This window comes from Microtus pennsylvanicus, chromosome 8 (assembly GCF_037038515.1).
Source record: "Microtus pennsylvanicus isolate mMicPen1 chromosome 8, mMicPen1.hap1, whole genome shotgun sequence".
NCBI lineage: Eukaryota > Metazoa > Chordata > Mammalia > Rodentia > Cricetidae > Microtus > Microtus pennsylvanicus.
In genome coordinates this window covers 115,442,853-115,460,991 of record NC_134586.1, presented here as the reverse complement: position 1 = coordinate 115,460,991, position 18,139 = coordinate 115,442,853, and the positions used below count along the sequence as shown (strand labels likewise).

Here is an 18,139-nt window from a genome sequence, read left to right as displayed (position 1 = left end):
CAGCTGGATCTTGTGGAGGCATTTTCTCAGTCACCCACTGTACCAAATTACAAAATCTTGATTCTGTGAGGAACACTTTCACACAGCATGCAGTTCAATTTCACAGAGAAACAAAGGGCTTCATATTCTTCAAAAAAGTAAGTTCACTGTTTATTTATAGGGATAAAGATTTGAAACATTCCAAAATGGCTATATGTGTTATAGTATAGCCCTAGCAGGATATATTTTACAGATGCTTAAAAAGAAAAATTTAGGATGGACCATAAAGAACAACTCTAGAATTATCAAGCCCTATGAATTTTTTCTACTCATTTTGCAAATTAGGAATTCAACATTATTCCAAACTCATGACCATACAAAGACTCAGCCTCTATTTTTTATCTACTTTCACCGTCCTGATCCATAGAGTCTTCATGGCTTTCTTCACTTCTGCATTTCTTAGGGAATAGATGATAGGGTTAAGGAGGGGAGTTATCACTGTGTAGAACACAGCTACCATCTTGTCTACAGGCAAAGTGGCTGACGGTCTCAGATAGATAAAGACGCAGGGTGCAAAGAATAAGACAACTACAGTGACATGGGATCCACAGGTGGACAGAGCTTTGCGTCGTCCCTCAGAACTCTGAGTTCTCAGATGAAACAAGATAATCACGTAGGATGCTAAGAGGACCACAAAACTGATCACAGACAGTGTTCCCCCATTGGCAACAATCAGCAGGCCATTGAGGAAGGTATTTGAGCAGGCAAGTTTGAGCAGAGGAAGCACATCACAGAAATAATGGTCAATGATATTGGGACCACAGAAAGGTAAGTGAAAGATGAGAAGAATCTGGGCAATAGAATGCACAAAGCCTCCCGTCCACGCTGTTCCCACAAGGACGGCACACACCTGTCTGTTCATGATACTGGTGTAGTGCAGGGGCTTGCAGATGGCCACATAGCGGTCATAGGCCATCACCGTGAGCAGGAACATCTCAATACCACCAAAGAAGTGGATGAAGAAAAGCTGTGTAATGCAGCCCCATACAGATATGGATTTCTTCTGAGCTAGGAGATCAAAGATGAGTTTGGGCACTGTTGTAGAGGAGTAGCAGATCTCCACAAAGGAGAGGGAACTAAGGAAAAAGTACATGGGGGATCCAAGACTTCTGCTGGCTGTGACAGTGACCACCATGAGGAGATTCCCAAGAACAATGGCTGTGTACAAGAGCAGAAATATCACAAAGCAAATTCTCTGTACCTCTTGATTGGGAGAGAGTCCCAGAAAAATGAACTCAGTTACATTGTGTATGTTAGCCATGAGGGAGCAAGTTGTGTGGTATGATCTGAAATGAAAAATGAGGAGTTAGTAATGTGGGGAAGGAAGAACATACCATGAGGACTGAGAGAAATGCACATGTGTTGTTATTTCAGGAATAGTGAGGAATGGCAAAGTATGATGCTATAGGAGAGTTGCCATCAGTCTGAGAAAGGCTGCTAGGGACTTCGGACTTTACCCTGAAGCCAAGGTCCATCAGCAAGAATATCTATTATCCAATGAGTAGTAAGTCACTTTGTATGCAGAATGTAGAGTTGTGGAAACACCAAAAAGGAAAGGCATTAAAAAGTTGTATTTCCTCATCAAAAAGAGGCTGCCAGGACACTGTTTCCATCTGTGCTGCATGTCTTTCTATTGTCTTTGAATGGCTTTTGGTATTTTTTTCTCCTGAAGACTTAGCTCGTTACTTCTTTCTTTGGTTAGCAGAACCAAGTTCTCAACCATTTAATACATGGTACCAGTATTTTCAGAATACATAACCCTGCTGTAGCTCCCTTGATGTTCAGTATACCTCAAGGGGATCAGAACTCACCACAGACATGGCTGTGCCTGTATGTCTTCTAATTCTTGTCCTTATTCTCTGTTCGATTACTTATTGATCTTTTCTTTTTCCTTCACTTCAATCCATTAACTTTTCTTCTTTCTCCTGGCATTTTGATTTCCTCTGTTTCTCTTAACGGCAGCAATGATCCAACAGCCTTGCTCATGGCCCAGCTATGTAACACGTCCGAGCATTATTTAGACTGCATAGTGTCTGGCTTGAAAACTATGCTTTTTCCAACATAGCTGAGACTGTGTGTATTTACTCCAGCAAGACTCCAGGGCTCCTGAGGTTAGAGCTAGATGGTTCTGCCCATCTCACAAAAGCTCTCTCCTCACTGATCCAGACCTGTGAGGAAGACCTCTGCAGACCAGAGGGAACTCAGGAAATACACCTTACAATTATAGACACAGAGGGTGGAGAGCAGACATAAATTCCCAGGTCATCCGGCAATCCTCTCAGGAAGCTACTTGTGGAGAAAAGAGCTGGGTTTCCATTCAGCTGTTCTCAGGAAGTAATTTCTATAACATTTACAGAGTTCTTTAAGTTTTCAGATACTCAAGATTCAAATTAACATGCAGATGGCGCATACCTCAGAGGAAGAAACCACAAATCTTAAGTCCTGCCCAATTCTCCCATAAGCTAAGTTCCAGCCCTTGATTTTTTGGGCATCTTTCAGGGATGAGACATCTCTTCCCATTCATGGGTTCTTGTGGCCACTGTGCCTTCTCTCAGGACATTCTGTAACCATAGCACTTATCACAATGAATTTTATTGCCTACTACAGTATAAGTTCCCAGAGGGCAGAATATGCCCTGCTCTTCATTTCATCTTCAATGCTCACTGAAGTTGATCTCAAGAGATAACATTCAGTGAACATCGGGAGAATAAATGAATATTTGACATCTAAACTTGGTCTCCTTAGTCTAGTGTTGCACACATTGTAGGTGTTCAGTAACTACCAAACGAGGAAAAGCCTCTATGGTATGATATCATACCTTATTAATTCTGGAGTCTCACCCAGGGTCCAGACAGTACTTTTCACAAATATTCATGCAGGCATACTCTCAGAAATGCCATGTGTCTCATGGCACCATTCCCTTTGCTTTCAAATGAACTATCACAGCTAAATTAAACCTATGGCCACAAAGCTCACACCAGTGTTTCAGTTACTTTGCTCTTGTGAGCACAGTGATATTTTATGTTCTAACACATAAGCACAAATAATTGTGACAACATTGCTGGCTCATGATAATTTCCCAGTTACCTGATGGAGATGCATGGGCCAGGTGTGGCCCCGTCTTCTGCCTCAGTGGAGTAACGAGATGAGGATATGTCCCCATGCAGCCTTAGTCTTGGAAATGTGGAGATCCTCAGCCTCAACTTCTCATGAATTTAAAATAAAAGTAAAACAAATTTGCCTCTCAGATGTTCCTCAGAGAACTAAGAACTCAGGAAACTCAGCTTTAAGTTCACTCCAAGAAAAGCCAAGGGAGAAGTTATGATTAAGTGAGAAATGGGGAGTCCTTGGAGATCTTCATACTCACCCCTTCCTAATTAGGAAAAAATGTCTTACTGGAAGTAGGACCCTAAAGTCTCTGTGGGAAAAAAACTTTAGAAACCAGTGAGAAATGTGAAACAATGAAACCCACCCACTGATCAGAGATGATTAAAGGTGGTTCAGGGATTTCGGAATCACAGAAGGGATGATACTACTTGTGCTGAATTAGATGTATACATCAGTAGCTTCCAACTGAGGGGTGATTATGCCTGTGCAAGACATTTGATAATGTTTAAAGATTTTTGACCAGTCTGGCCAGGGAGGAGAGTGCCACTGACATTAAGGAGACACAAAGTCAGAGATTCATGAAGTATCCTACAATGCATAGGATGCTCCTGTATATTATAACTAAAGGGCTCCACAGACTTGTTGTACTGCCCTACTATTTATTTTAAAAAAAATCCCTGAATGGATAATCATTTAAGTTGGGTGATGAATTACACAGCTTTGACCATACCTGCTTGTGCTTTAAGGTTCCTGTAATAAGATTTTAAAAAACCCAAAAATTGTCTCACTATGTAACCCTGCCAAGCCTAGAAATCTATGTAGATAGGGGTGGTCTTGAACTCAGAGATCCATCTGTCTCTGTCTCCTGAGTACTGGGATTAAGGGTGAATGCCACGATGCTTAGTGAACACAGAAGATTTTTAGGTAGTGAAAATATGCTATTATCATGGTTGTATGTCATCATACATTCATGTATGTACAAGCCTACAGACTGTGCACCAGCTAGACTAGACTAACATACTAGCACAGTACTTGGAGGTGGAGTGCAAGGCAAGAGATAAGAGAATCCTTGGGCCTTGCTAGCAAGAAAGCCTTGCTGAACTGATGAGCTCTGGGTTCAGTGAGAGGCTTCGTTGAAATAAAAAGAACAAATGGTTAAGTGATTTAGAAATACCTAAATTTGATTTCAGGCTTCTCCACATGCACATATACATGCATGTGCAGCCATCCTCACACATGGGTATACACACACACACACACACACACACACACACACCATACCTATACATTGTATATGTGACCTCTAATTATTGTAATTCATAGCAGAATGACTAATACAGAAGAGTGCATGTTCAAGCTTCCATTTATAGGAACTCCAGACGATAGAAATTAGAACAGTGAAGTTGGGCATGGTGCCGCACACCTTTCATCCCAGTACTGGGAGGCAGAAGCAGGTGAATCTTTGAGTTCAAGACCAGTGTAGTCTATAGAGCAAATTATAGGCCAGCCAGAGCCACACAGAGAAACTTTGTCTTGAAAACCAAAACCAAAAATAGAAACAGAAACAAAAACCAAACAACACAAAACAAAACTTAAAATTATATCAGTGGGTACTCTGAACACAACCTCATGACTGATATATTGGGGGGAAATCTTAAATATGTTATAGCTTCAGACTTATTACACATGTCTTATATATAATAGTACACATATATTATATATACATAAATATAACAACACAATAATAAAAGACAGAAGAGCATGAGAAATTTACAAACGTTTTATGGTTCTCGTAAATCCTTGACTTACATGTTACAAAAATCATTACTTATATTTGCTTTTATTGCTCTTTTTTGATCACCGTCCCCCTCTATAAAATGAAGGTACAACCTTCATTTTAGAATAGAGAAATAGAGAAAATTTAAGTCTCACATGTCCAGAGAGTTTCATTTTTGTGCCTCTTAAGCCCAGCCCTTAAATTAGTTCTTGGTGATTTGTAGTATTCACCAGTATTTGTTGAGTAAGTGAATGAAAGAGTGAAAGGGTGATTGGTACTTTCTCCAGAGGAAGTTGTCCCCATCTTTCATGATCACGACCACTATCCTCATCGAGGGAGCAATGAGGTTTATGGCAACTGAGGTGATTTTTTTGAAGTGATTTTTAAAATATAAACATGGCACATAAATATGAGAATTAGAAAATTCAGTGTAGCACATATAGCCTAACTGTTAATTTATATAGGAGTAGAAATGGAAAAATGAGAAGTAGGAGGTAAATGGGATAGTTATAAGCAAATAGTTAATTTACTGCTAAACACGTGTTAGTTCACGTCCTGGCTTCCAGTCCTGTCTCTTTTATCTACTATCATGTAAACTTATTTTCAGTAGACAAACCTGAGGAAAATGAGTCCCACATGCCTGATTCTCATCTTTTGTCTTTGCCTTCCTAATTTTAAAGAGCTTCATGTAAAAGTCACTGAAGTACTTGAGATTAAATTTAAACCTTTTCTTTTTGTTCCAGTTTAGTCACAAAGTTTCCCTCTGGAGAAAAGAAATTCCATGGGGGACATTTGTTTCATGATTATAGCCTGTGAGTTAGTTTATTATAAAGAATGCAAGGACCTCAGTGTGTAGTCACACCTTTGGATAAAGAATGAGTGGGTAGATTTTCTTGTCAAAAGAAAAAATGTAAGATTTCTCTCTTTGCTGCTTCTTATGCCTGCAATTAATTTTTACATTCAAATGTTCAACTTCATGTAGCTTTCTGAGTTTCCTCTTTATTTTATAATTAGCTTTAGGTACCAGTTACATTCCTTTTTAATAGGTACTAAGACTAGTGATGATTTTTTTTCTTGGAGAGAAAATGCAGCCCTTAAATTGCAATGACAACCTCCACCCAGTAAAGTCAGAAAATTCAGTGCTATTGAGACTATTATCCTTGATTTAGTGCATGGAAAAATCATTTGAAGGTGATTTTGGGAAGCCAGTTCTCCTCTCTCAGCCTTTGTCATTTCATCCATGAGCAGAAAAATTTAGGAGATATTCTTTTAAATCTACTTCACATTATTCTAACATAGTTAAGATGAGGATGATTGGTACATGGCTCACTGGGTGTTCAATGAGGAATCTGTTGGGTGGTGATATTTAAGGGACCTTGTTTGCTCAAGTACCAGGACTCATAAACTATTCCTTGTTCCTTCCCAGCCGAATTTTTCCAAAACCAAACTTCTACTTGACTCATGTTGTATTTAAGCAGAGACATACTTCATATTGGGTTGGAGACAATTTGAGTTTACTTAAAATCTGTGATCTAACTCCTTGTTGAAGATAAAGAACACAGCATCCCTTCTGATCTACAGCAAGGTAAAGTGACTAAAAATAAGATACAGAGTTTCTTAGCCATTGTTTGTTGGACAACCTCAATTTCCTCTTAGACCTACAAAGTCTCACTTTTATTGAGTGGCTGCATTTGATGATTTTAGGGTTGGCAGACCTACTTAAATTAGTAATTTTTATCCAATGAAAAATACAGCATAAAATTAAGTATTTTAAAAGTTCTTTTAGGTTTTTGGATTCTGTGAGTTACTGTTTTAGAGTCACCAAGGAGAATCATCCCAGAATTGAATGGGAATTTGATTTCTTCACAGGTAAGAGGAGATTACTTGGGAGCACAGGAGTGTCCCCGAAGGTTAGACCACTAAATAGGGTCCTAATTCTAATGACTCTCCAAATATCGACTGCACTGGAAATGACGAGGATCCCAGAGTGAAAGCCTGGTAGAATGGTTGTGAGCCCTAGAATTCTCTACTTCTTCTGTTACTATGGTCAAATAAGTTTTTCTGAATATTCATTTTCTAGTTACAAAGTAAACAAATTAAAATAGTATAAAATGTTATACTTGAATATACATGTAACTAGTATTTATTGACTAAATAAATGATATACATATTGTAAATTGTTTTACATTATCTGCCATACTATACATGTCATGAATTTGTGTTCAAATTGTTTTTTTTCAACAGAATTTTATAACATCCAGCGCACCTGAACTGAAGCCATGGCTAAGACAAATAACGTGACTGAACTGATCATCACTGGTCTTTTCCAGGATGCAAAGGTACAAAAGGTGTGCTTTGTACTGTTCCTTCCCGTGTACCTGGCCACAGTGCTGGGCAATGGCCTCATTGTTGTGACAGTCAACATCAGTAAGAGTCTGCGTTCTCCTATGTACATCTTCCTCAGCTCCTTGTCCCTGGTGGAGATCTGCTACTCCTCTACTGTTGTCCCTAAGTTCATCACTGACTTACTTGTAAAAATTAAAACCATCTCTCTGAAGGGCTGCCTGGTTCAGATATTCTTCTTCCACCTTTTGGGGGTTGCTGAGATTCTTCTGCTTGTGGTGATGGCCTATGATCGCTATGTGGCCATCTGCAAACCTCTCCATTACATGAACATCATGAGTCATCAAGTGTGTCACATGCTGGTAGCTGGCTCCTGGCTGGGGGGCCTCATTCACTCCACAATCCAGATCCTCATCACCATTCCATTGCCCTTCTGTGGTCCCAATGTAATTGACCACTACTTCTGTGACCTCCAGCCATTATTTAAACTTGCCTGCACTGACACCTTTATGGAAGGGGTTATCGTGATGGCCAACAGTGGTTTAATCTCTATTATCTCTCTCCTTATCTTGGTGTCCTCCTATATCACCATCCTTGTGAACTTGAGGAACCATTCTGCAGAGGGGAGGCGCAAGGCCCTCTCCACCTGTGCTGCCCACATTACAGTGGTCATCTTGTTCTTTGGACCTGCTAGCTTCCTTTATCTGAGACCTTCCTCTACATTTACTGAAGATAAGCTTGTGGCTGTGTTCTACACAGTCATCACCCCCATGCTGAACCCCATCATCTACACCCTTAGAAATGCAGAGGTGAAAAATGCCATAAAGAAGTTGTGGGACAAAAAGAGCTCAGAGGCAGAGTGAATGGAGTAATAAATGACGAAAAGGGATTTTAAAACTTAGTCTGTTGTTGATGTAGATTTTGCTGTTTGGTGCATATTCAAATAAAAGAGTAGTTAGAAGAGCGTGTTTCTTTTACTGCTGTACTTCTCTCAGGAAACAAATACTCCAAGGACAGAGGTCTGATTTTCTCACTGAATTTGATTGGCTGCATAGTTAAAAAGCAAGTGCAAATTCAAAGAATATATAGAAACATGCTTGTATGTTCCTTGAGACATGGTAGTATTTTGAAAGATTGGGTAAAGTATACTTTAGTACTTCCATACATTGTATACAAACCATTTTATGACTATTATTATCTCAAAAATCAGCATTTCTTTTTGTTGAGAAATGATTACTATTTTCACTGGAAGAATTAAGGACAGGGTCATAACTTTTTAATTCATATCTCTTTCCCATTATTATGAGTGACCATGCCACAGCTATTTCTTGTAATATCCACTGATTTTTTTTCAGTGAGGTGAGATTAAAAGAGTCTTTGTTAATCTGCACGGTTATATTTCTCATAATCTCTTCAATGCCCCATTGTATCTCCCCACTATGAAAAGTTTTGAGTGTATCTTACAATTGCTCTGTCTTGGCTTAGGAGTTGTATAAAATTGCACTGATTTGCATCCATTCACCCAGATTTTCTCAAGTTGTGATATGCCAGAGTAGGCTGTGTTTCCACCAAGTATCGTTTGGGCTCCGAGATCATATAATAGAGGAATTTGTGGCTGCAGGGCAAGGCATAGACAAATTCATATGTTGATGAAAACATGTGTGTCTGTGATAATACATGATAGTCAAAGACACACGGCTAATGGACATTTAAATTTATGTATCATTAATGTCACTAAAACCTGGAATTCTTAAAATTTAATTTTAACTTACTTAAATCTACATAGGTACACACCATATGACTATGAAAGTTGGTAGCATAAGTGTGTTTTCCTAAGACTTGTAGGTTTCTCAGTGTTAGAGGCAAGACTTCTATCCTACTACCTTGATGGTTCTGTGTCTACCTGCCTCTAACCTCAGGTTTCATTAACCAGCTCTTTACCTCATTCTCACATATCCTTTCTAATCACTCCCAAATTCCCACACAAATCTCAGGGTGACTGGAGAGAAGGAGCATTTGCAGCATCCACAGGACATGTCTAGTCAGCTTGTCTTGCTCTCTCACTGTTAAACTAAGAATGTATTTATAGCCTGTGTGATTTCCTGTCTCATGATCACCTGCTAAGCAGAAGGACTACATAAAGCTAGAGATTTTGCTGGATTATTTATTGGGTGGACAAGTTGATGAATGTTATCTTTCAGAGTCCAATTCTTGACATATTCAGTGGGTATAGTCAACTATCATTCACAGATACAGAGGCAGAAGGATAGGGGGCAAGTAGTTTTATAATGTATGTAATACACAAATATGCAAATGTGAGAATGAGAAGATGAAAATAAAATAATGTCAATCATCACTATAGTTTTATATAAAAGTGGTAAAAAGGATAGGCTGTCCTCAGTTGTCTACTTATTCAGTAGCTGATCAAAACCTAATGCCCAAGGACTTTCTCTTCCTTTTTAAAAATTCTGCTATATCGGCGATCGCTTCCTAGGTATAACCCCAGCAGCACAGACATTAAGGGCAACATTGAATAAATGGGACCTACTGAAACTGAGAAGCTTCTGTAAAGCAAAGGACACTGTCACTAAGACAAAAAGTCAACCCACTGACTGGGAGAAGATCTTGACCAACCCCGCAACAGACAAAGGTCTGATCTCCAAAATATATAAAGAATTCAAGAAACTAGACTTTAAAATGCAAATTAACCCAATTTAAAAAAATGGGGCACTGATCTGAACAGAGAATTCTCAACAGAAGAAGTTCAAATGGCCAAAAGACACTTAAGGTCATGCTCAACCTCCTTAGCCATCAGGGAAATGCAAATCAAAACAACTTTGAGATATCATCTTACACCTGTCAGATTGGCTAAAATCAAAAACACCAATGATAGCCTTTGCTGGAGAGGTTGTGGAGGAAGGGATACCCTCATCCATTGCTGGTGGGAATGCAAACTTGTGCAACCACTCTGGAAAGCAGTGTGGCGGTTTCTCAGGAAATTCGGGATCAACCTACCCCTAGACCCAGCAATGCCACTCTTGGGAATATACCCAAGAGATGCCCGATCATATGACAGGGGCATTTGTTCAACTATGTTCATAGCAGCATTATTTGTAATAGCCAGAACCTGGAAACAACCTAGATGTCCTTCAATGGAAGAATGGACGAAGAAAGTGTGGAATATATACACATTAGAGTACTACTCAGCGGTAAAAAACAATGACTTCTCGAATTTTGCATGCAAATGGATGGAAATAGAAAACACTATCCTGAGTGAGGTAACCCAGACCCAAAAAGATGAACATAGGATGTACTCACTCATATTTGGTTTCTAGCCATAAATAAAGGTCAGTCAGTCTATAATTTGGTATCCTTAAGAAGTTAAATAAGAAGGTGAACCCAAAGAAAAACATATAGCTATCCTCCTGGTTATGGGAAGTAGACAAGATTGCCGGGCAAAAAATTGGGATCTTGATTCAGTCTCATATCAATAAAGCAAAATGTAAAAAAAAAATTGGGATCTTGGGGGTGGGCTGGGAGGGGGGTAAAGGGTGGTGGGGAGAGAAAAGTGAGAAGGGTAGGATGAGGGGAACTTGGGGAAACGGGATGATTGGGATAAAGGAAGGTTGGATAGGGGAGCAGGGAAGCACATATCTTAATTAAGGGAGCCATCTTAGGGTTGGGAAGAGACTTGGACCTAGAGGGGCTCCCAGGTGCCCAAGGCGAGGTCCCCAGTTAGTTCCTGGGGCAGCTGAGGATAGGGATCCTGAAATGACCCTATCCTATAGCCATACTGATGAATATCTTGCATATCACCATAGAACCTTCATCTGGCGATGGATGGAGATAGAGACAGAGACCCACACTGGAGCACCAGACTGAGCTCCCAATGTCCCAATGAGGAGCAGAAGGAGGGAGAACATGAGCAAAGAAGTCAGGACCACGAGGGGTGCACCTACCCACGGAGACAGTGGGGCTGATCTATTGGGAGCTCACCAAGGCCAGCTGGACTGTAACAGGAAAAGCATGAGATAAAACCGGACTCTCTGAATATGGCGGACAATGAGGGCTGCTGAGAAGCCAAGGACAATGGCACTGGGTTTTGATCCTACTTCATGTTCTGGCTTTGTGGGAGCCTAGCCAGTTTGGATGTTCACCTTCCTAGACCAGGATGGAGGGAGGAGGACTTTGGACTTTCCACAGGTCAGGGAACCCTGACTGCTCTTCAGACTGGAGAGGGAGGGGCAGAGGAGTGGGAGGAGGGAGAGAGGAGTGGGGGAAGGGGGAGAGGAGTGGGGGGAGGGGAAGAGGAGTGGGGGGAGACATAGAGGAGTGGGAGGCTGGGAGGAGGCGGAAATTTTATTTCAATAAAAAAAATAAAAAATTAAAAAAAAAAGTTCTGCTATATCAATCAGAAACCATAGGCAATAAGCCCTATTACCTTTACTTTTTTATGTACCTTCTCCTTGTTGGGTGTAAAGCAATATTGAAATGACATTAAAATGATTGCAAAAGATTTAGAAAATTTCCCTAAGTCATTCTTTATTTGCCTAAGTTTTCCTACAGGTAAAAGAAATTCCATGGGGAAGTCGGTCTCTTGATCATATGTGTGGCCTCATTCATCATAAATAGTCCAAGAATCTGAGCATTTAATCACAACCTTTGGACATTGTGTGGATAGACATGACTGGGGCATCAAAGCAGGATTTTATTACCGCTGAATTTCCTAGTCTCATGAATTTTTATTTTTATTCTAAAGTTGTAAGTCTAAATATTTTTTCCTTCTGATTTGTCTTCGTCATCACTTTATTTTCTAAATACTCCATAGGGGACAGATCCAACTTTTGAAAGGCAGTAACATTTCCACCTCATATCCCCAAAGCCTAATGATTTGGAGAGAGAATTGTTTCCTGTGACAGTACCAAATAAAGAACAGAGTGTGGTTTTAAGAAATCAATTCACCTTTCTCAGACTTTTACCTTTTTTATACATTCAGAAGTTAATATAAGATTATTATAAATTATTCTCTAAAGTGTTTAAGAAAACACTCCTAATGTAGTTTTGCTGAGTGTGACTTGGTTTGGGTCTTCAGTAGGAAATCTGCTCAGTGATGATATTAGTCAAGGGACTTCACTTATGAAAGAAAACAGAATCTGTAAGGAGGAATCTGATGCTCCTTCTCTATATAGATTTTTTCCCCAGAGCAAACCTCTCCTTGAGGCATAGCATGTTCTATGGGAGAGGAGAATTTTTATGATGAATTAGAAACAATTTATTTGAAGTCTATGTGGTCTAAATACTGCTCTACCTGGGAGCAAGGAGCACACCAGGTCTTCTGACCAGAAGGTAGGTGAAGCGACTTGAAGTAAGAATTAGAGTCTACAGGCTGCAATAGGTATCAGGTAACTCATTATTTTCTCTACCCCTGTCTGTATAAAGTACATGTCTATCTGCTGGTGTGACTTTATAAACTTTTTCTCCTGGTTTGCATTTTCCTTGGTGCGTCAGTCATTGTGGGGAAAGAGGAGGAATTTCTCAATTGCTAATGTTTGGGGGTTGGAGAGAGAGAGGAGAGAAAGAGAGAGAGAGAGAGAGACAGAAAGAGAGAGAGAGAGAGAGAGAGAGAGAGAGAGAGAGAGAGAGAGAGAGAGAAGATTAAATGTAGAAAAGGCAGAGCTGAATAGGACCAGGTTGTGTTAAAAAAAGGTTATCAGATGTCAGATGTCTTCCTGTTGGAGGAACTGATCCATGAAACATAAGAAGCTATGCAACTTTGTGTGTTTTCCTAATTCAGAGATTAAACCTTGTCAAGGTTATTTGTAATATACATAAACTTCCATCTCCCTTCTTATCTTTGTCAGTGATAAAGATGTTTTCTGCCGTCTCAAAAGTTTTAGTTCTTATTTATTTTAATTAATACATTTTATACAATGCCCACCACCTCTCCGAAGTAATTGGTGCTGCCAGAAGCAGACACATCTCACTGTCATAAAACATCCTAAGTTCTTAAAATACTTTAAATGCAATATTCCTAGATTTGAAAGATTTGAAGAATACCTATTCATAAGAAATATATCTCTATATATCTAGAAAACCTAATTAACATGACTAAAAGTTTCATTATTATAAATGACTACCTTTCAATTCATAATTTTTATGAATTCACAAACACATCATACCCTAAAAAAAGAGAAAATATATACATATAAAAGAATTGACCTTAAATTGTATCAATAAACCAAGATCCATTACAATGCAAAGTATTCATCTCTAGAGCATATTTTAAACATATTCTTTTCCAGTCCCCTATTACTACTCCCAGATTCTCCCTCTCTATACCCAACCAACTTTGTATTTTTTTTCTTCAAAAAATGAGCTAACCTAAACAAAAATCAGCTAACAAACCAAACAACAACAGTAACAATCCCACCTAACCCCAAACTACCATAGATTCCACAAGACCCCCCTCCTAATATAGAATCTGTTTTGTGTTGCCTCATTAATTCTGGGCATTGGGTGAACTTGGAGTATGGTTGATATACACAGTGTCACTCTATGGGAGAAAACTGATTTTCCTCTCTCTCAGTGGGTATCAGTTACAAATAGGTCTTTTGTCTGTGGTGGGATTTTTTTCATCCACTGGTCCTTTTCCATGCCGGGATTTTGTCTATCTTGATTTTGTGCAGATCTTGCACATGTTGTCAGTTTCTGTGAGTTCATATATACCTCATCACTATTGTGTTTGGGAACATAACCTTTCCCTTTTCAGCATTTCTTTTCTCTATGGAATCCACTCTCTATTGCTTCACTCACCTAATTCCACTTAGCTATTTTGAAATTTCTCTGTTTCTTTGGAATGAACATCTCTCAGTAGATTTGGTGGTAGATGGTGGGAAACAATTGTGGAACAGGGTGGAAAATATAGTTAGTTCCACACTCTCAGAGATGTGAACATTTGTTGTAGAAACATATTTCTTGAGGCAAGATGTAGAGGATTTTGCTTTGGTACAGTGAGGACTGGGACAACTGAGAGAAAACATCATGGAAGACATTGGGAAATGACAGAAACAACAGGAAAATTATTTCTTGCGAAAGTGTAGCTTTGTTTCCTGGTGAGTTTATGGTTTTGGAAGTTGGATCTCTGGTTGTAACTGAATCACCACAGCTTATTCTGCGCATGTATCACTCTGCAGACTTGAAGACTGCATGTCAAAGGGAGCTTTCCTTGTCATGTTTGTCTGTCTCATCATATAATGTCTGCCATGTCACTACACATTGAGTCTGAGTTTGCTTTGTACTTCCCAACTTGTAGAATCATGAGCTAGCAAATGTGTACTCTTTATTAATTACAAAGTCTATACTACAGATGTAGTACTTCTCTGAAGAAAAAAAGGATATAAAGAATTCCAACCAGCACAGTATCCAAGAGATGACTCAAAAGGAAGACTTATTAAATGCAATGAATATAATACAAACACATGATCTGTGTTTCTGTATATGCATCTATCATCTATCTGCTTATAATATATCTTGAAATTTTAACTTCAGAATTCCTTGTGATAAATTAGAAAAATACCTGGCTGAAAGTTAGAAGGACTTATTTTGAGTTACATTTTAACGTATAGTAAAACAGTTTGTTCTTTCTAGAATGCTTTTAGTATAATTAATTTGTGCTAAAAATTTTTGGCTTTTTTTCTAGCCTTCATTCTATTTGATGTCCAACACACTTGAGCTGACTCCATGGCCAATGAAAATAATGTCACTGAGTTAATTTTCACTGGCCTTTTCCAAGATCAAAAAGTACAGAAGGTATGCTTTGTACTTTTCCTTCCTGTGTACCTGGCCACAGTGCTGGGCAATGGCCTCATTGTTGTGACAGTCAACATCAGTAAGAGTCTGCGTTCTCCTATGTACTTTTTCCTCAGCTCCTTGTCCCTGGTGGAGATTTGTTACTCCTCTACCATTGTCCCTAAATTCATCACTGACTTACTTGTAAAGATTAAAACCATCTCTCTGAAGGGCTGCCTGGTTCAGATATTTTTCTCCCATTTATTTGGAGTTGTTGAAGTCATTCTGCTTGTGGTGATGGCCTATGATCGCTATGTGGCCATCTGCAAACCTCTCCATTACATGAACATCATGAGTCATCAAGTGTGTCACATGCTGGTAGCTGGCTCCTGGCTGGGGGGCCTCATTCACTCCACAATCCAGATCCTCATCACCATTCCATTGCCCTTCTGTGGTCCCAATGTAATTGACCACTACTTCTGTGACCTCCAGCCATTATTTAAACTTGCCTGCACTGACACCTTTATGGAAGGGGTTATCGTGATGGCCAACAGTGGTTTAATCTCTATTATCTCTCTCCTTATTTTGGTGACTTCCTATATCACCATCCTTGTGAACTTGAGGAACCATTCTGCAGAGGGGAGGCGCAAGGCCCTCTCCACCTGTGCCTCCCACATTACGGTGGTCCTCTTGTTCTTTGGGCCTGGCACTTTTATTTACATGAGACCTTCCTCTACCTACACTGTGGACAAGCTTGTGGCTATGTTCTACACAGTCATCACCCCCATGCTGAACCCCATTGTCTACAAATTAAGGAATGCAGAGATGAAAAATGCCATAAGGAAGTTTTGGAGACAACCAGAGAACTGAGAGACCACAAACAAATTACAAATATGTCTTGGTTTTGGTGCTTATTGAAATGGCTTTTGTTTTTAGTAAGGTTTTCTTTTCTTTTTCTTTCTTTCTAAGAAAAAATCTAGTAAGAATTGTAGTAGAAATTTAATCATGGCACTTTACTAGGTAACTTGCCCTGTACTTCAGTTTTTCTTAAATCTTAGTTCTTAAACTAATCTACTAACGTGAAGACAGGTCACTGAATTTCAGATGTGTTTTTATTATTTCAAACTAATTTTTCCTTTCTCAAAAATACATGTTATGTTTATGTTTGCTTAAACTAGCTCATGTTTTCATAGTGTTTAATATACCCCAGTGAGTAGAAGGTAGATAAAACAGATGATTGTGAGGTATTTTATTTGATTTGATTTTCTTTGTTTGCTCCATGGATCTGTCACACAGCACAGAGTTGCTCTACACTCCAGGTTCTTTATCCTGGCAACTCCTTTGCAGCATGACTATTGTTCTTTAGGAACACAATGGGGCAAATAAGAGTTCCTGCAATGGAAGAGCTGGGTGCCAGGCTGTGGGCTTGGCACAGTATCAGACTGCGAGTTGAGAGGCGTACAGAGCAACAAGACTGGAAAAGTGGGCATTCGTGTCCTTAGGAGGATGCAGTCAAACAACGTGAGGACTATAACCTACAATTCTTACTTCTGAAATTTCCCACTGATTGTTTGGAGGCTGAGGTTAGCCACGGATAACTGGGACTGTGACACCTTAAAGTGTAGACAAAGTAGAGTCTACTGAATGTAGTTTTACATTTGTACTAGAATATACTTTCACATCTTAATGGAAATGAATGTCTTGCCTTTAAGTCTTGCCTAACTCCTTTTAAAAGTTAGAACACAATTTGATGACTCATGAAGCACACCTTTGTAAGTGAATGTAAGAAATTCTGGTTGTTCTTTGTGCTTAAGGAAGCATTGAGTAAGTGGTTTTATGTTGTGCTCTGTGGGCATTTGTTAGTGTTTGCAGATACTTGCTTCTCAGAGGCAGGTGTTGTTGAAGTACAGAGAAGCTTCAAAAGCCCCAAGTGCTAGAGCAAACAGCCTGTCACAGTTCCAGGGCCATCCACTTGCCTTGTTCATGCTCTTATATGAACTGAGAAGATAGGAGGTCTGATATAGAAGGAGAAGGAGGAAGGAGAGACAAAAAATACCAAAATAATACTTTTAAAATTGTGAATTTTTACAAAGATGTTCTATGCCACCACCAAAGATTCTTCTGAATTTTTGTTTAACTGTGCTTACCCAACACTAATTGTACCATCTATTTTCTCTTCTTCTGAGACTTTCAAGTCTTTGGAAAAGACAAACAAACAAATAATCATTAAAACAGTAAATCTTAAGACAATGAAGAATTATTCAAGACATTATAGTGCAGGGTAAAAGAGCCTGCTTATTTTGAACTTTTCAGCAGCACAGTTGTTATTTTGGTGTTATTCATCCCTCTGTCCTCCTCCTTCTGTATCATACTTTTGTGGTAGGGGAAACAGCTTAGGTTTTTGTCACAGATAAATGGGTGCAGAAAAATGTGATATCTACGCCTGCCTCTCACTATATATATTTTGATTCCTCTTTATATATGTGATATACACACATGACAGAGTTTTGTTTATTAACTTTTTATTGATTATTTGTGGATTTCACATCATTCATTCTGGTCCCACTCATCTCCCTGTCCCCTCATCTCTGTCTTTCTCCCTTGCACCCATTTATCTGTGACAAAAACCTAAGCTGTTTCTACACCGTGGGTATTGTGAACCACACAGCAAATACACAGGCCTGCAAATCTCTCTCTTTTATAAGGATTTAGATTCCTTTGGGCACAGTCCCAAGAGTTGCACAGCTGGATAATCTGGTAGTTCTGCTTTGATTTTTTGAAGGAAATGCCTTTAACATTCATACTGACTAAACTAATGTATATCCCCTACCACAAAAATATATAAATATATAAATGTACGCACACACATACTTAATGATGTGCATAAGATAAAATATTTGTAAATATTAAAAAGTAGGTGTTGTCTTATCAACCATACAGAAAGAACTACAGGCAACTAAGGAATCCTAAGAGTGGGCGAAATAGTCCTCTCCTGGAAGGAGCACACCAAACGGTCAGGCCTGAAAGCATAATACAAGTAACAGTGTACAGACTGAGGTCTATATATGTGTATACATCTATATA

The 18,139-nt window shown here is 39.1% G+C and overlaps 3 protein-coding genes across 3 annotated transcripts; 2 read left to right on the top strand and 1 right to left on the bottom strand.

Moving 5' to 3' along the window:
- Positions 1–370: 370 nt before the first annotated feature.
- LOC142855673 (olfactory receptor 4X2-like) lies at positions 371–1,300 on the bottom strand. The gene has a single exon (XM_075982125.1). It carries the CDS (start codon positions 1,298–1,300, stop codon positions 371–373), a length of 930 nt encoding a protein of 309 aa, XP_075838240.1.
- Positions 1,301–7,203: 5,903 nt separating this feature from the next.
- LOC142855672 (olfactory receptor 4B13-like) lies at positions 7,204–8,130 on the top strand. The gene has a single exon (XM_075982124.1). It carries the CDS (start codon positions 7,204–7,206, stop codon positions 8,128–8,130), a length of 927 nt encoding a protein of 308 aa, XP_075838239.1.
- Positions 8,131–15,007: 6,877 nt separating this feature from the next.
- Positions 15,008–15,925, top strand: LOC142855671 (olfactory receptor 4B13-like). The gene has a single exon (XM_075982123.1). The coding sequence runs from the start codon at positions 15,008–15,010 to the stop codon at positions 15,923–15,925; it is 918 nt and encodes a 305-aa protein (XP_075838238.1).
- Positions 15,926–18,139: the final 2,214 nt, after the last annotated feature.